Source organism: Peromyscus maniculatus, chromosome 22 (assembly GCF_049852395.1).
Source record: "Peromyscus maniculatus bairdii isolate BWxNUB_F1_BW_parent chromosome 22, HU_Pman_BW_mat_3.1, whole genome shotgun sequence".
NCBI classification, from domain to species: Eukaryota; Metazoa; Chordata; class Mammalia; order Rodentia; family Cricetidae; genus Peromyscus; species Peromyscus maniculatus.
In genome coordinates, this window is record NC_134873.1 from 16049657 (window position 1) to 16066441 (window position 16785).

General features: G+C 40.0%; 1 protein-coding gene across 5 annotated transcripts in view; it reads left to right on the plus strand.

Moving 5' to 3' along the window:
* LOC121826268 (putative Polycomb group protein ASXL2) overlaps nucleotides 1–16785 on the plus strand; it is a 142338-nt gene that overhangs the window by 75610 nt on the left and 49943 nt on the right. For all 5 annotated transcript variants that reach the window (XR_013046978.1, XM_076558758.1, XM_076558759.1 and 2 more), the window contains one exon: nucleotides 12026–12134. Coding sequence is in view for 4 of the 5 variants with exons in the window: in XM_076558758.1 (XP_076414873.1) it covers nucleotides 12026–12134 (109 nt within the window). In the remaining variant the exon portion in view is untranslated. The remainder of the gene's footprint in view (nucleotides 1–12025; nucleotides 12135–16785) is intronic.

Sequence of the window (16785 nt, forward strand, 5' to 3'; positions counted from 1 at the left end):
ACAGACCCCAGCTGCAGCTTGACCACAGACCCAGACATGGTCCTTGGCAGCAGCTGGGTCTAGATGTCACAATTTCCCCAGGTAGCAGTGCAGGCCACTCAAATTGGCCCGAGCCCCAGTGGTTTAGTGTGGCCCTCGGACACCAACATGACCTTCGCCCTCGAGTGTCTGCACGGCCTTCTATGGTAACAGGAGCCTTTGAAATCAACACAGACCCTGGCTGCAGTAGGGGCACAGACTCAGACATGGCCCTCAGCTGTAACTCTGGCCCAGACATCACCATGGCATTGGCCAGCAGTGCAGGCTGCTCAGATCTGCATGGCCCTAGGACACCGACCTGGGCTCAGATGGATATCTGACCCTGGGCATCCTCATGGCCCTCAGTGACAACAGGCCACATATGTCAATCCAGACCCCGGCCGCTCTAGGGCCACAGACTCAGACTTGGCCCTTGGGAGTAGCCTGGGCCTGGATGACACCATGGCCCCAAGTAGCAGCACAGGCCACCTAGATCTGTATGCCCCCAGACTCCAACAAGTCCATCGGCTGTGGTTGAGATCCCAGGCCTCTGTATAGGCCCTAGCGGCATTCTTGGTCATAGACTTCAACACAGACCCCAGCTACAGCTCCACCAGGGACCCAAATTGTCTCAGGCTGCAGCTCGGTCTGTCGACATCCTGAGTCCAGGTGGAAGCACTGGCAACTCAGATCAGGATGGCTCTGGCAGCATCATGGCCCCAGACACCAACAAGGCCACAGGTTGTGGCCCAGACCCCAGGCTCCATGTGACCTCTGGTGGCAACATGGACCACAGACTTCAACACAGACCTCAGCTGCAGTAGGACCACAGACCCAGACATGGTCATTGGGCAGCATTCTGGGTCTAATTGTCACCAGGGACCCTGGTAGCTGCATAGGCCAACCCAATTGGCATGGCCCTGGGTGGCAGCCCAGATCACTGGAATCAGTATGGTCCTCAATGGCAACAGGAGGTATGAATATCAACATAGACCTTGGCTGCAGTAGGGCTGGGGACCCAGACATGGCTCCCAGCTGTAGCCCTGGCCCAGATGTTACCATGGCACTGGGTAATAGTATGTGCTACTCAGGTCTGTGTGGGCTCGACTGCAGCATGGCCTTTGGGTACCAACATGGTTCCGGTGACTGAAAAGGCCTCAGGCAACCACACACACACACACACACACACACACACACACACACAGCCTTCGGTTGCAACAGGAGCCACAAATGTTGGCCCAGACAGCACCATGGCCCCATGTGGCAATCAGGCCTCCAACATCAGCCTTCATTTTCAGAATAAATAAATTTTATTCCCCAGATAAATTTATTAAGGTACACAATATTTTGGTGACACAATACCACCACATCTCCTCTCTTTTTGTCTAAAATTAAAGAAAGCTTATAACTAATACAAGAAAAACTATCTAATAAGTATATACAATATATACAGACAAAAATTACATTAATGATGTCTAGTCCATTAACATTTGACAGATTCAGATAAAAACTCCATTATATATATTAACAATGTCCAGTAACATCTGATAAACTCAGACCACAAAATTTTCATTATTTATCTTATTTAAAACAAGTAGTTCCTTTTTAAAAGTAGATTCCATAATCTCCCTTTTTATCTTATCAATCCATATTTTCTCTTCATTTCTTCCTTTCTGCCTCTTTCCACAGCACATGGACCACTCTGCTTCTCTTTCTCTGCCATTTCTCCACCACATATTTGCTCATCATTATGGCACTCACCTGCCCGGCACCTGACTAACCCCCACTTGAGCAGAACTGCAAAAGGGGGCCGTGGATGTCTTCCCACCAGCCAGGGCCTTGAGTGTTCCTTAGATTTCAACTTTAATTTTCTTTAATGTGATACTTCAGATTTGCTTATTTTTGTGGTGTTGGGGGTTGAATATAAGGCATCATTGGATTCCATGTAAGTGAGAGATGTACCTCTGAGTCATGTACCCAACCCTTGAGATATTTTCAATTGGTTCTTTTCTAGAGCAAGAATATCCCCTCTGTGTGAGGGGCATGGTAAAGAGACCACTGAAATGGCTTCTTCATTAGGGAGAAGGTTTTTATTGTGAATAAGAGAAGTTATCCAGAGGCACCTGGAAGAGTCCAGAGCAGTGAGAGAAAGAAGTAGACTGGTCACAGGCAGGGCTGTCTTCAGGAGAAGTGAGAGAGCATGGAGTGGAAACACAGGCCTGTTGTAAGGAGGACAGGAAGCTGGGGGAAGGGAGGAGGGCCAGGAGGCTAATGTGGACTTTGAATTGTGTAACAGCTATTTGTGATGCTGAGGAAGCCTGGAGGCCAGCATGGGCTTCCATATGTAGATAGCTGCCACAGGCATATATATGTCTGTCAGTAGAGAGCAATCAGTGTCTCTTCTGTAGTCGAGCTTGAGCTCATTTCTGGACATGTGGACTGTTGGAGACCCAGCTGCCCTTCCCTTTTGAGCTAGTGCTGTTGTGAATGTCTGTATCCCAGCTTCTTGGGAGGTTGAGGCTGGAGTATTGTACATTTCAGTCTGGCTAGAGTAACCTAGTAAGACCTCATCTCAGAAAGAAACAACCAAAAATCAGAATGGGGCCAGTGAGATAGTTCAGCAGTTAAGGTGCCTGCTGCCAAGCCTGACATCCCAGTTTGATCCTTGGAACCCACATGGTGGAAGGAGAGAATCAGCCTCCTGCACATTGTACCCTGGCCTCTGTGTGTGTGCCTATCATGTGCAGGTAAACCCACCCACACAAACTTGAAAAACAAACAGCAGCAGAAAAAGAAGCTTTGATTGTGGTCACATATCAGTAGGTTGAAAATTAGTTTATTTCATTGATATGAAAAGTTATAAATGAGCATACCTCATTTTGATGTATTATCTTTCTGAAAAATTTGTGTGTAAACATTTATAAATTAACACACTAAAAGGCCATTTATGCCGGACAGTGGTGACTCAAACCTTTAATTCCAGCACTTAAGGCAGAGGCAGGCAGATCTCTGTGAGTTTGAGGCCAGCCTGGTCTACAAAGCGAGTTTCAGGACAGCCAAGGCTATACAAAGGAACCCTGTCTCAAAATCAAAAACAAAAACAAAAGCTGTTTATTTTTATTTTTTTTAAGCACTTCGAGACCTTTCAATGCCTGTTTAGAAGTGTAAAGCACAGTATTTAAAGTACAGGGGAGACAGAACCCGCCTTAGTTTCCTTGTAATAATCTGTGACTGTTGGTTGTGTTCTATTTGAATTCTGAGTATACATTAGTGTGCATTGCTTCTAGAGTCACAGTTTGTCTGTCTTATCTGTTAAAGCGGTGCTGGCAAGTCAGTCCAGCAGCCCTCATATGCTAGCGTCCTCCTAGAGTGGAAAAATACTTGCACTTGAGCAGATTCTTCCTGAATTTATCTTACCCATGAATTTACTGTTTTCTGACCTAGACCATTCATTAGAGTCCATATAGTAGGTAGTTTGGATGTGGCATCAATTTGAATCTTATATTTATAGGCCAATATGATAGATTGTGAGGCTAATGAATGGTTGTGGTCAACTTCCTAGTTTCTAGATTAGTTTTTTTTTTTTTCTTCCTTTTTCACCTTTGGAAGAAGTTTAGTAGGAGTATTTAAAAATCATTGGCTTTTCATGGAAAGTAACCTGAAAGAGGTACAGTACTATATACATAGTAATTGGCAATTGTGAGGATAAGCAGATGGCTTGGATGTGTATTCCTTCCCACAGAAACTTATCTAATAGTTATAATACAGTGATGTCTCTGATGAGCTGTACAATTAGAGGTCATCGGTTGCATTCTCTCCTATAACCTTTCCCTGTCACATTATTTTAGTTACAGAATAGACACACAGTTACAGAACTGCCACAAAAGACAGTTGGAAAGGATAATGTGTTTTATGTCTCATTTTTTACAAATGAATGAAGGCTCATAGAGATCTTGAGAGTTGACAAGAGTCACACAACTAGCTCTGGGGTTTTTAGTCTATCATACTGTCTTTATTTTTCTTTCTGATTAATATATTCTATCATTTATATTAAACTTACACTGTATGCTACATATAATAGCATTAGATTTGTGGTTGTTGATTATTACCCTTTGCTTTCTGTTTTTTTTTATAGTGGTCTCAAAGTTTATTTTTTACTTTATACCAAAGTCATAGGCACTTTTAGGGTTGATATCATAAAAAATCTCAAAACTATCTATCCTCCACCTCTTATAAACAAAAAAATACATAACAGAGGTAATAAAGAATTCATAGTTATTACTTTATGGCAGAAATCATTATCTCAGCAGAGGAGATCTTTTTTGACTACTTACCAAGCTAAGTTGCCCCAAAGTGATTTCATTAGAAAGACCCTAGTTTAAGAATGAAGAACATGCTGGGCGGTGGTGGTGCACGCCTTTAATCCCAGCACTTGGGAGGCAGAGCCAGGAGGATCTTTATGAGTTCAAGGCCAGCCTGGTCTACAGAGCGAGATCCAGGAAAGGTGCAAAGCTACACAGAGAAACCCTGTCTTGAAAAACAAAACAAAACAAAAAAAAGAATGAAGAACATGGGCTGGAGAGATGGCTCACTGATTAAGAACACGGACTGCTCTTCCATAGGACCTAAGTTCAATTCTCAGCACCCACATGGTAGCTCACAACTGTCTGTAACTAGTTCCACGGGACCAGACACCCATGGAAAAACACCAGTGCACATAAAAAAAAATAAAATAAAAACAAACTAAAGAATGAAGAACATTTTTTTGCCTGTAAGATGACCAGAGGTAAAAGCATTTGGTGTATGGATCCAATCTGGATCCATCCCATGGTAGGAGTGGAAGGGGAAAGCCAACTCCCAAAAGTGTATATGCACATTTTTTATTAAGTTACTAACATTTTTCTAAGAAACAGAAACAAAACCATTCGATATTGGTAGGTTTTTGTTTTTTTTTTTTTTTGCGACAGGGTTTCTCTGTGTAACCCTGGCTGTCCTGAAACTTACTCTGTAGTCCAGGCTGGCCTCGAACTCATAAAGATCCCTAAGTTCTGGGATTAGTGGGAGGAAGGTAGGCTCTCACAATACCCAGGCTGTCCTAGAACTCTTGAACCTTGTAAGTGGTGAGATCACGGTGTCTACCAGCTTCCCAGCTTTCTGTTGTGTTGTTTTTTTAATGAGGCTGGATTTACTAAGGAGCCTATGCTAGCCTAGAACCCATAGCTCTCCTAAGAGTACAAGCATGTGCCTCTAGACCCAGCAGCAGCAGCAGCAATATATTCTTGTCTGTTGTTTAAATTCGCATCAAATTCTGTTATAGATCAAAGAGAAGAAAATAATGCTCAAGGGCCTTAGTTGATGGCTTTACGATGACTCTTGGCAATCAGATGGGGGGGGGGGGGGGGGGGGGAAGAACACTATGAAAAATTCACACTTAACTCTAATTACACTTTTTCATAGAATTCAAGTATTTCACTTGTTTTTCTAAAGTAATTAGACTATGTGGCTGAATTTAAGTGTGCAATTTTAGACAGTGATATTTTGGACTAATTTGCATTTTTAAAAAATTAATATTTTATGTAGCAAAATGGGGATTGTTACTAATTTGAGAGTTGTTAATAGTGCTGGGAGATCAAGGTATAACTTAATTGGGGGAGCTTATTGTTACTTGTAAAGAAAATTAAAAACTTTTTTTTTCCCTCCTCTTGTTTTCTTGGGGTGCATTCCAACTCCAGAAGGTAAGAAGTATTACTTTATTCTAAAGGAGTATTAAGCAATTATAATGTAGTCTTTTACAAGTTTTACTGAATGTGCCAATGTATGCATGGTTTTTACTTTATAAAATGATTTGCCCTAGAAATAAAGTAATAGTGATATTATATAAATGTTAGTTACTAAATGAGCTTTTTTGTTTTGGTTTGTTAATTTTTGTAATTTGTAACCATTACATGGCCATAATTTTAGAAATTGTTGACATTAAGGCCTATCAAAATTGTCATTTGTCTTAGAGCACTGAAGTACCACTCAGCATTAATGAAAATGCTTAGAAGATAGAGCAATGTGTGTTGCCTGTTGCTTGTGAGATTGAAAATATATTTATTTACTTGACTGATACAGAGAAAATAATTGGTAAATTGTTTACCCAAAGGATACTTACTTTAAACCAGGCAGAACAGATGAAAATTCATAGTCTGAATCCTTTACTGAATTGGCTTTTTGTCGATGTTTGCTGGTCTCTTTAGATAGCTGTTGGTTGTAGCAATTCCCGTTTATAGTATAGTGGGGTTTTTTTGTTTTGTTTTAAAATTTCAGTTCTATGACTTTGATGTGAGGCTTGAGGACAGGGAACTCTATCTGTATTTTCATGTCATAGAATGCCATGTTTGCTTACAGCTTCAGATTAATCTCTCAACTTCAGTTAATCTGTTCATTTCATTTATAATTTATTTTTTAAGTAATGGGTTATGAATGAAGCTTAATTAAGATTTAACCTTTTAAGTTATTTGTGTGTATGATGTGTGAATGCAGTTACATGTGTATCGTGGCGCTCTTGTGGCAAGATCTTTGATTTTGGTCTGTTGGACACTTGCAGGTAGTAGTGGTGGTCCCGTCTTTGAGGACAGAGTGGCAGACTGAGCTGTTTCTTGTCTTCTGGTCTTTTTTTTTTTTTTTTTTTTTTTTTTTTAATTGTTTTGTTTTGAGCAGGATCTTACTAAGATCTGTCTCTGAAATGCTGGGCTTAGAGATGTGTGCCACCATGCCCAACTTTCTGTGATCTTACCCCACATGCATAATACCACCTAAGAACTCATTCCTATTTTAGTATTTGTTTTTGAGACTTGACGTGAAAGCCATTTGATATAATCTAAGGTTTACCATATCTAAGTTACTTCTCTGAGAAAGAATTTCTGATAGAAAATATCATGAATTGGTTAAATAATTAGGTCAGACTACTACTTAAAAACTCAGAATTTTGATATCCACATCCACATGTGGCATTCTAGTTCTCACAAAAGCAGGAAGCAAAGCCTGTCTAGAAACAGTTCAGCAGCAAGAGCACTTGCTACTCTTGCAGAGGACCCAGTTCAGTTTCTAAAAAGTAGTTTTTATAAAAAAGCCTAAAGCAATTATAACAGCACTAGCTATTAAGATACAAAATTGCATTGCTAAATGAGCAATAATTACCCAATAAGGACAGTGATGTAAAATTTTACCTGATTTCTGTGTTTTTATTGTCTCCAGTTCAGTTCTTGTATAATTATACCCATAGTTTATTTTCTTCACAGAGATTCTGAGCTTCAATTTCTGTGTTCATGTTGGCATTCCTTTTACCTGGAATCATAAGATCTTGTGTAACCTTTTGTACTTAGTTTGGATACAAACACTGTTTGGGATTTGGTCCAGTTGTTAAGAACTTTAAGCATCCCAGCTGAGCAGTGGTGGCTCACGCCTTTTTGGTCCCAGAACTTGGAAGGCAGAGGCATGTGGGTCTGTGAGATCTAGGACAGCCAGGGCTACACAGAGAAACACTGTCTCCAGGAAAAAAAAAAAAACTTTAGGCGTCCTAATCATCTATAATAAGATAGTAAATAGATAGGTAGTTAGTACCTTTATTACAGAAACGAAGAAGCATTCTGTTTCTCTCAAAGCTAATTTTTATTTTTATGGCCTGTTTATCACAATATTTAAAAGTTAGATGGTATAATGAGCTAGTATTTGAAATGACCTTGGCTAAGATGGGAGTTAGATATTTCGTATGTGTCGATGAGACAAAGACGTCTCATCGACAGAGAGAGAGAGAGTGAGAGTCAGCTGGGCTTTGTGGCACATGCCTTTAATCCTAGCACCCTTTGTGTTGTGGCTTTCTCTCTGCATTTTGATATGCCACCTATCACAGTTCAAAAAAAGAATGAACACATGCCCATTAGAGACATACAGGATACTTGGTGATTTATTTATTTTTATTGGTATTTATTAGTGTGTTGTGGTGGTCGGAAGTGGACATCAAGTATATTCTGCTCCCTTTTCCACCACCTACTTTTCCCCAGAAGAGTCATTAACTCTTCTGTTTGGCTAGACTGGCTGGCCAGTGATCTCCAGTGATCTGCCTTTTTTTATTTTAATGATTTATTTATTTTTATTTTTATGTGCATTGCCTGTATATATGTTTGTGTGAGAGTGTTGGATCCCCTGGAGGTGGAGTTACAGGCAATTGTGAGATGCCATGTGGGTGCTGGGAATTGAACCCAAGTGCTCTGGAAGAACAGCCAGTGCTCTTAATTGCTGAGCCATCTCTCCAGCCCGAGATCTGCCTTTCTTCTTTTCTTCTTTCTATATTTTGGTTTTTCGAGACAGTTTCTCTGTGTAGCTCTGGCTGCCCTGGAACTCACTCTGTAGACCAGGCTGGCCTTGAACTCACAGAGGTCCACCTGCCTCTGCCTTTCTTAATGTCAGTCCTCCACTTCTGTCCATGTTGCTTGTGGTCTCTGTAGTAGATTTGGTTTTAGGGTTTTGAGTATCACCAGCAGGGAGCTGAGAGGAAGATGAGTTGAGAATGTCCTGTTAAGTTGTTTTGCCCCTTAATAATTGTGAAAAACAAAAACTACGTAAGGGAGTTGTAGTCAGACTCCAGACCATTCCCTGACTTCTTTCCATATGAACTTTCAACGTGCTTTCTTATTACTTCTGTTTTCCTAGATACAGGAACGTGTTGCTTTAAGAGTTGCAGCGCCCAATGTTAGGCATAGATCCTATACCTGTAATTCTAATGCTTGAGAGATTGAACTAGGAAGATTGCCTTGAGTTTGATGCCAGAAGCTACATCTAGAGTTCCACACCACTTCAGACCTGTGCTACAGAATGAGGATTCTGTCCTAAAACAAACAAACAAACAAACCAGAAACACCTACCAATCATACACAAAAGGATTGATTAGTGTGCTTTCTTTAACACTATAGCCCTTGACCTTAGACTAACACTTGGTTTTTAGTAATATTTTCTATCATTTTATATCCTACATTTTAATATTGTTCTTAATTTCAAGCTTTTGTTTGTTTGTTTTGTTTTGTTTTTCAAAACAGTTTTTCTTTGTAGCCCTGGCTGTCCTGGAACTCCCCCTGTAGACCAGGCTGGCCTCGAACTCAGAGAATCTGCCTCTACCTCCTGAGGGCTAGGGTTAAAGGCGTGTTCACCATCCAGCTTGAAGCTTTTATTTTAATAGCTATTTCTTAGCTTTTTTCTGTTGAATAAAATCCACAGGCTTAATCATCTGAGAACATACAATTTTATTCCTTTTTGGTAGTCAGTCTATAATTTGATTTTTAAAAGACTTAAAAAAATTAATGTGTATGAATTTGTTTGTTTTTGAGGCAGAATTTCACAATGTATCTCTGGTTGGCCTGATAATCATTATGCAGAGCAGGTTTGCCTCTTTTTGTTTGTTTGTTTTTGTTTTTGAGACAGGGTTTCTCTGTGTAGACCTGGCTGTCTTGGAACTCACTTTGTAGCCCGGGCTGACCTCGAATTCACAATCTGCCTACCTCTGCCTCCCGAGTGCTGGGATTAAAGGTGTGTGCTGCCATGCCTAGCGTGTATCAATATTTGGCTTGTGTGTGTGTATTTGCACCACATGCATGCTTGGTGTTTGCAGAGTGTAGAAGGGGACATTGGATCTTCTTAAACTTGAGTTATAGATCGTTGTGAGCCTCTAAATGGGTGCTGGGAATTGAACTTGGGTACACTGCAGGAGCAACAAATGTTCTAAACTACTGAGCCAGCTTTCTAGCCTCTATAATTCGATATTTTATAACATACCCCCTTTTTGTTGTTTTTGTTTTCCAGGTCTTTACTCTGTAGTTCAGGCTAACATAGAACTTGTTTTCATCCTGCCTCAGTTTTGAGAGCAGCAGTTCTCAATGTGAGGATTTGAATGACCCTTTCTTATGAGTCACCTAAGATCATTAGAAAACACAGATGTTTACACTGCAATTCATAACAGTAGTAAAATGACAGGAAGGAGCAGTGAAAATAATTTCATGGTTGGGGGTCACCACATGAGGAACTGTATTAAAGGGTTGCAGCATTAGGAAGGTTGAGAACCACTGCTCTAGAGGCTTGATTATATGTGTGGATCACCATGCTCAGGTATACTTTTTAAAGCATGTGGTGTAAATGAGTTTCTAAACGGTCTTATTAAATAAAAACACAGAACCAGAAATAGGGGTGAAAATCTGACCGAGATCAGAGGGGTAGGAACAGCTGCCAGGCTCCAAAGAGAGCGACTTCCTTTCTAAGCAGACTTATATGCCTTTTCCGTTCTGTTTTCTAATTGGCTCTCTCAGCCCAGCTACATCACTTCCTCTGCCTGCCCAGCTCTGTCACTTCCTGTCTATCTGTACAGACCTCCTATGGTTGGTGCTGGGATTAAAGGCGTGTGTAACTACACTTGGCTCTGTTCTCTAGTGTGACCTTGAACTCACAGAGATCCAGACAGATTAATGTGTGCTAACATTGCATGACTTTTGTGTTTACTATAGTGGCTGGCCTTCCTCTGATCTCCAGGCAAGCTTTATTTTACTGGGGGACACAGATAAAATATCACCACGATGTGGTTTTATGCTTAAAAATGCATTGCTGCCGGGCGTTGGTGGCGCACGCCTTTAATTCCAGCACTTGGGAGGCGGAGGCAGGCGGATCTCTGTGAGTTCGAGGCCAGCTTGGGCTACCAAGTGAGCTCCAGGAAAGGCGCAAAGCTACACAGAGAAACCCTGTCTCGAAAAACCAAAAAAAAAAAAAAAAAAAAAATGCATTGCTTATACTTCTCTTTTCTGTTTCTTTTCTTTCTTTTCATTTTTTAGTTTTTGGTTTCTTGAGACAGGGTTTCTCTGTGTAGTACTGATTGTAGAGCAGGCTGGCCTTGACCTCTGCCTCTGTCTCCCAAGTTCTGGGATTAAACGCATGCAGTTAACTATACCTTCCTGTTTCTTAATGCAGAAGTGCTTAACATTAGACTTATGGTAGAACATTAGACCCATTTTCTTTTCTTTTTTAAAATTATTTACTTTTTACTTTATGTGCATTGGTGTTTTACATGCATGTGTGTCTGTGTGAGCATGTTGGATTTCCCTGGAACTGGAATTACAAAAAGTTGTTAGTGGCCATGTGGGTGTTGGGAATTGAACCCTGGTCCTGGAAGAGCAGCCAGTGGTCTTATCTCTACAATCCCAGTTCCATTTCCTTAATGTAGTGACAGACCAAGATAAGGATGCCTGTTAGTGAATTTTATTGCCCTTTTTTGAGAGCACAGTAAAGTCTGATGACACTTCAAAATGAATTTTTTCCCTTAGGAGCTTGCTTTATAGTAGAGAATGGCATTGAACTTGGGATTCTTTTGCCTCAGTCTCCTAAATTCTGGGGTTATAGTTGTGTGCCATCATGCCCCACTCAAAAAACTTTTTTCATCATAATAATAAATTATTATGCACATAAAATTTTAGAAAATGAGAAAGAAAGCTAATCCATGCAAAATAAGTCTGTAAATTGTCTTTAAAGTGATCTCCTGTGAAGCTTAAGTACAAGAAACCACGGCAGTTTTGTTTACAAATCAGATTTAGTTTAGTGCAGCAGCACACAAGAAGCTGGAGATTTATTTGAATCTGTGTGTGTGTGTGTGTGTGTGCGCGCGCGTGCGTGTACATGCTTTCCACTTTAATTATACTTACAAAGTTTTGTGTGTAAATAAAGTAGGTTTGCAAAATAAATTTGATATTGTTCTATGTTGATTTTTTTGTTTTTCTTTTACTTAAATGTTAGATTACGGATTTTTTTCCCCTTTAGATACTCAAAAATGAATTTTCCATTCATTTTTTTTCATGGCAATATCTTTCTGTATTAATATTTTTTACAGTTAGTAAAACAGGAATATTGATCAATTAAAGAAATTAAGTCAGCATTACAAAGAATATTCAGAGATAAACTAATCACTATGCTCTTCACCTGCTTTGCTTTGTAGTGGGACTTCCCCTCTTGCATGCTTAAATGCAATGCTCCACACAAACTCCCGAGGTGAAGAGGGCATCTTCTATAAAGTCCCAGGTAGAATGGGAGTATATACTTTGAAGGTAAGTTGCTTGGGAGCCAAGAAAGAGTAAGTGACAATGTATAATAATTGAGTCACAGAGACAGAATTCAATATTTCAACCCTAAAATAAGTAAGTAAATAAATTTGGGAGAGGGAGGAGATGTTCTAGGAATTGAAGGCAGGGCCTCATGAATACTAAGAAGGCACCCTTTGTATATATTCTTATTTAACATGGGTTTTTTTTTTTTAGATTTATTTTATGTGTATCCGTGTACCACATACATGCAGTACTCATGGATGCCAGAAGGGGGTGTTTCATTCCCTGGAACTCGAGTTTCAGATGGTTGGTAGTGACTCTGTGGGTACTGAGGATTGAACCTGAGGTCCTCTGGAAGGAAGAGCAGCTGTCAGTGTTAACTGCTGAGCCCTTTCTCTAGCCCGTTTCTTATTATACAGAACTTCAAAATATTTCAATTACAAATTGAGGATTCTTTTTTTGAAACATACTGCGTAGAGCCATAGATTCTTTTCTTTTTCTTTCTTTCTTTTTTTTTTTAAAGATTTATTTATTATGTATACAGTGTTCTGCCTGCATGTACCCCTGCCCGCCAGAAGAGGGCACCAGGTCTCATTACAGATGGTTGTGAGCCACCATGTGGTTGCTGGGTATTGTACTCAGGACCTCTGGAAGAGCAGTCAGTACTCTTAATCACTGAGCCATCTCTCTAGCCCAGATTCTTTTCTTTATTCATAAATTTCCCCACTAAAACTTAGTTATGGTTATTATTCCTTTTTTTTCTTTCAGAGCTGAGGACCGAACCCAGGGCCTTGCACTTGCTAGGCAAGCGCTCTGCCAGTGAGCTAAACCCCCAACCCCTTATTCGTTTTTTAATAAAGGGAAAAAGTAAAGTTTGAAAGATGTAATTCCTGACCAGTGTTGGCTGTATTGTATCAGAAGAAGAATAGGAACTTTGATCCGATTCCACACCCACATTTCTTCTTCCATAACAAGCTGGCTAATACCTCATTTGTACACTGAAATGGTGACCTTTTCTCATCAATATCCTTTCACTTATGAGTAGGAAAACCAATGTAAATGAGCTTAGTAAATAGGCTGGAAAATGTGTGAACTCATACAGCTAAACTAAACATTCATGGGAAATCCAGGCTGGGTCCAGATGATCAAAAGGTGTCATCTGGTCTTGGTCTGTTCTTTCTTTTACTTTGTTCTCAGTCAGCGTCTCCTCCTCGTCCACGGATTCAGTCCGAGTCTCCGTTCTACAGACTGAGAGTCTAGAGACAAGAGTCCAAGACTGAAGCAGGGCTCCACCTCACTCAGACTGACTGACCCGTGTGACACCCACCGTTCATGAGTTATGGCTGTTGACAAATGTCGAATCGTTGTCATCCTTGATGTGGGGTTGTAGTTGAGCTTGTGACAGCCTGATAATTAGGAGAGGGCTTGTTTCTCAAAGGAAGTTTATCAGCAAACCAGAATGGCAGACTATTTGACAGACTGTTGTACCCCAAGTGACACGTCCGTGGAGACCGCTGTCTGTCCCACTGCCTCCTGTCTCTGAGCTTATCACGGTGCTCAGTGGCAGTATTGCGTCCACTGACATTAAGAACTCTGACCTGAGGTGCTGAGATGGTTCAGCATGTGAAGGCACTGACAGCCTGTTTTTGGTTCCCTGGGCACATATAAATGAAGGACAGAACCAACTCCTACAAGTTGTCCTATAACTTTCATATGTGTGCTATGGCACACAGGTACCCAACATAAAACAAAACACAGAAAATGAACACCTAGGTTTGGTGGCCGTGCATGCCTTTAATCCCAAGCACTCTGGAGGCAGATGTAGGTATCTCTGAATTCTAGGCAGGCAAGCCAGTGAGATCCTGTCTCAAAACAAAACAAAAGAGGAACAAATCCCACATCTAGCAGCTTAATGTGGTGGCATATGGTTATCAATCATAGTACTCAGGAGGCCAAGGTAAAAGGTCCTGTCCAGTTCTAGATCACCCTGACCTATATAGTGAGCTCAAGGCCAATCTGTGCAATATATATAGCACAACCCTATTCTGCCTTTTAATGTTAACTTCCTCTGACTGTCTGCAGTGTTTAACTTGTGGGTGTTATGGGACTTTAGCCCTAAATGAAGCTTTCATGATCTCATTTTGATACTTTAGCTATTCTAGATCTTCCATGATTTTAATTGCATTCATTAAATGCGTACTGTGTTGGAGAGAGAGGGAAAGAAATCCTCAAAATGTATTTTCTGTTATTACATACCAATTAGTACAGTTCTTCTGATACCATGTGTTCGGGGGTTTCTCCCATATATCAAGCAGTTCTCCAACTGAAGTCAGCTAGCTGCCTTTAATTTAACTCAGTTTTCACTGTTTGGCTATTGTGTCGGTCAAAGGGCCCAGTACTAAAGGTTACCCTTCACTTCAGCTATTAGTTACAAGTCTTTGGATGAGACCTAAGCTCTAGGACTGCTTACAAAAGATGTTAGAGGAAAAAATAATCTTTGAGTTTTCTATTTATTGTAATGTAGATAAAAGACATTCATGAAGTGAGGTGTGGCCACTGAGTATAGAATCTGTCTTGGCATACCAGTCTCCAAGCACAGACTTTAGCCATGTGCAAGCTCATCCAAACCCCTGGTCTTTAGAGTTTTTATGGAGGATTTGTGATATGAGTGTGATTTTTGTCATTGGCCATCAACTCAACCTTCGTTCTTGAGAAGATGGACTAAAAGTTCCAATTTTCTAATTACATAATTGTTTCTCTTAGTAGTCAGTCCCTACTCTGAGGCAGACCATTCCAAGCCAACAAAGAATCATCCAAACAGACGATCTAATTATCAGTAGAGTCAAAGACCAAATAGCAGAACAATAGGTTTTCCTAATCTGCTGTTGATCAGGAAAGTACAAAAGTTTCAGCACTCTGTAGCAAGAGCTCAGAGTTCACTGTAGACAGCAGTTAAGAGTACTTGCTGATGTTACAGAGAAGCAAGATTCAGTTTCTAGCCTGATGCCCTCTTCTGGCCTCTACAGGCACTGCACACACATGGTGTGTGTATACATGCATGCAAAACTCTCATACATAAAATCTTTAAAGAAAAAAACTAAGAGTTCAAATAATCATATCGTCAAGTCTATGCCAAAAATAGACTAAGATGAATAATCTATAGTTCTTGATCTCTGTAATGCTTACATTTTAGTTATTAAAATTTTCATATTTACAAAATATATTGTGAAACTCTTCCATTATAATGACACAAAATAAAGATTAGTTTTGAATAAAGGGGTTTAGAAAGTTTGTGTTATTACTTGTAAGATTTAAGTTGGACTTGAACATATACATAAGAAGAGTGAAGGCCTTCAAGGATAAGTAGCTCAAATGAAGGAACAGATAAAATTCTGGATGAATTTGAAAGTAGAGGAAATTGGATTAAGTGATAATCACTGTAGTTGGGATAATTGATAAATTAACAAAGTTTTACCCTGACTGAGCTCTGTGTTTGGGTGGGGTATTGAGTAAGTAGATGGCAGAGGTCTTCAGAGAGAACCATGTCATCAGATCTATGTGTTATGATTTTTATGAAAAGGAGATTACAGTTTGGTGTAGGAACTCAGAGTAGTAATATAGGTAGACACAAGACATTTGAGGCACAGAACACGTTGCATTTGGTATGTGTAAAACAGTGGGTGAGAAATGATTCTAAGATCATGAGCCGTTGATCCCAAGGGGATCACAAGTTTTTTGCAAAAAGAAGATAATTATATTTGTATTTCAGATACTTGTTGAACCTACAGGTCAAGATGTCTGGCTGGCAACTAACTCTATAAAAGCTGTCCTGCATTTTGAAAGAAGGAATATAAAAATATGGGGTCTGTATTTTAAGAAAGTGTATAACATAAGAGATGGATTAGAGAGAAAAATTTAAGTGGAAAAATACTGTTCTTGCTCAATCGGACTTAATGGCCTTGGGTAGATGTCATGTGGTGCCAGTTAGATGGAGGGCAATTTTTTTGTGTTTGTCAGTTCAATTTTTAATGTGATAAAAATAATTATATGGGATAACAAAGTATTGATGGAAAGAAAATCCATAAGAAATAACATTCATTTATCCATTTATTTATATAAGCTTTTTGTACTATGTAAACACATAGTAACTAGTACTGAGCTCTCATAAAGGCTATGTTGTGAACATTTAATATTAATTAGCTCATTTAATTTCTGTGTGCTCTTTTAAGGTAGGTGCTATCACCCCACCTTAGACACTGAAATGAGGTTATGGGAGATTGAGACTAAGGCTGTGTAACTGGGAGAAGATGAAGCCAGAGAGCCCTGCATCACTAGCCTTTCGTATGCTGCTACTCTTTTCTCACATGAAATGGTCATAGTTATGCTGTCTGTTTAATATTCTCATTATTCAGAGCTGAAACTAAAGAGATTGATGTGATTCTTTAAAAAACAAACAACAGGCTGTGCGGTGGTGGCGCACGCCTTTAATTGCCCACCTTTAAAGCACTCGGAGGCAGAGGTAGTTGGATCTCTGTGAGTTCGAAGCCATCCTGGTCTACAAAAGAGAGTTCCAGGACAGCCAGAGCTGTTACGCAGAGAAACCCTGTCTCAAAAAACCACATAACGAAACAAAAACTCCTTTTCTTGATGCTAC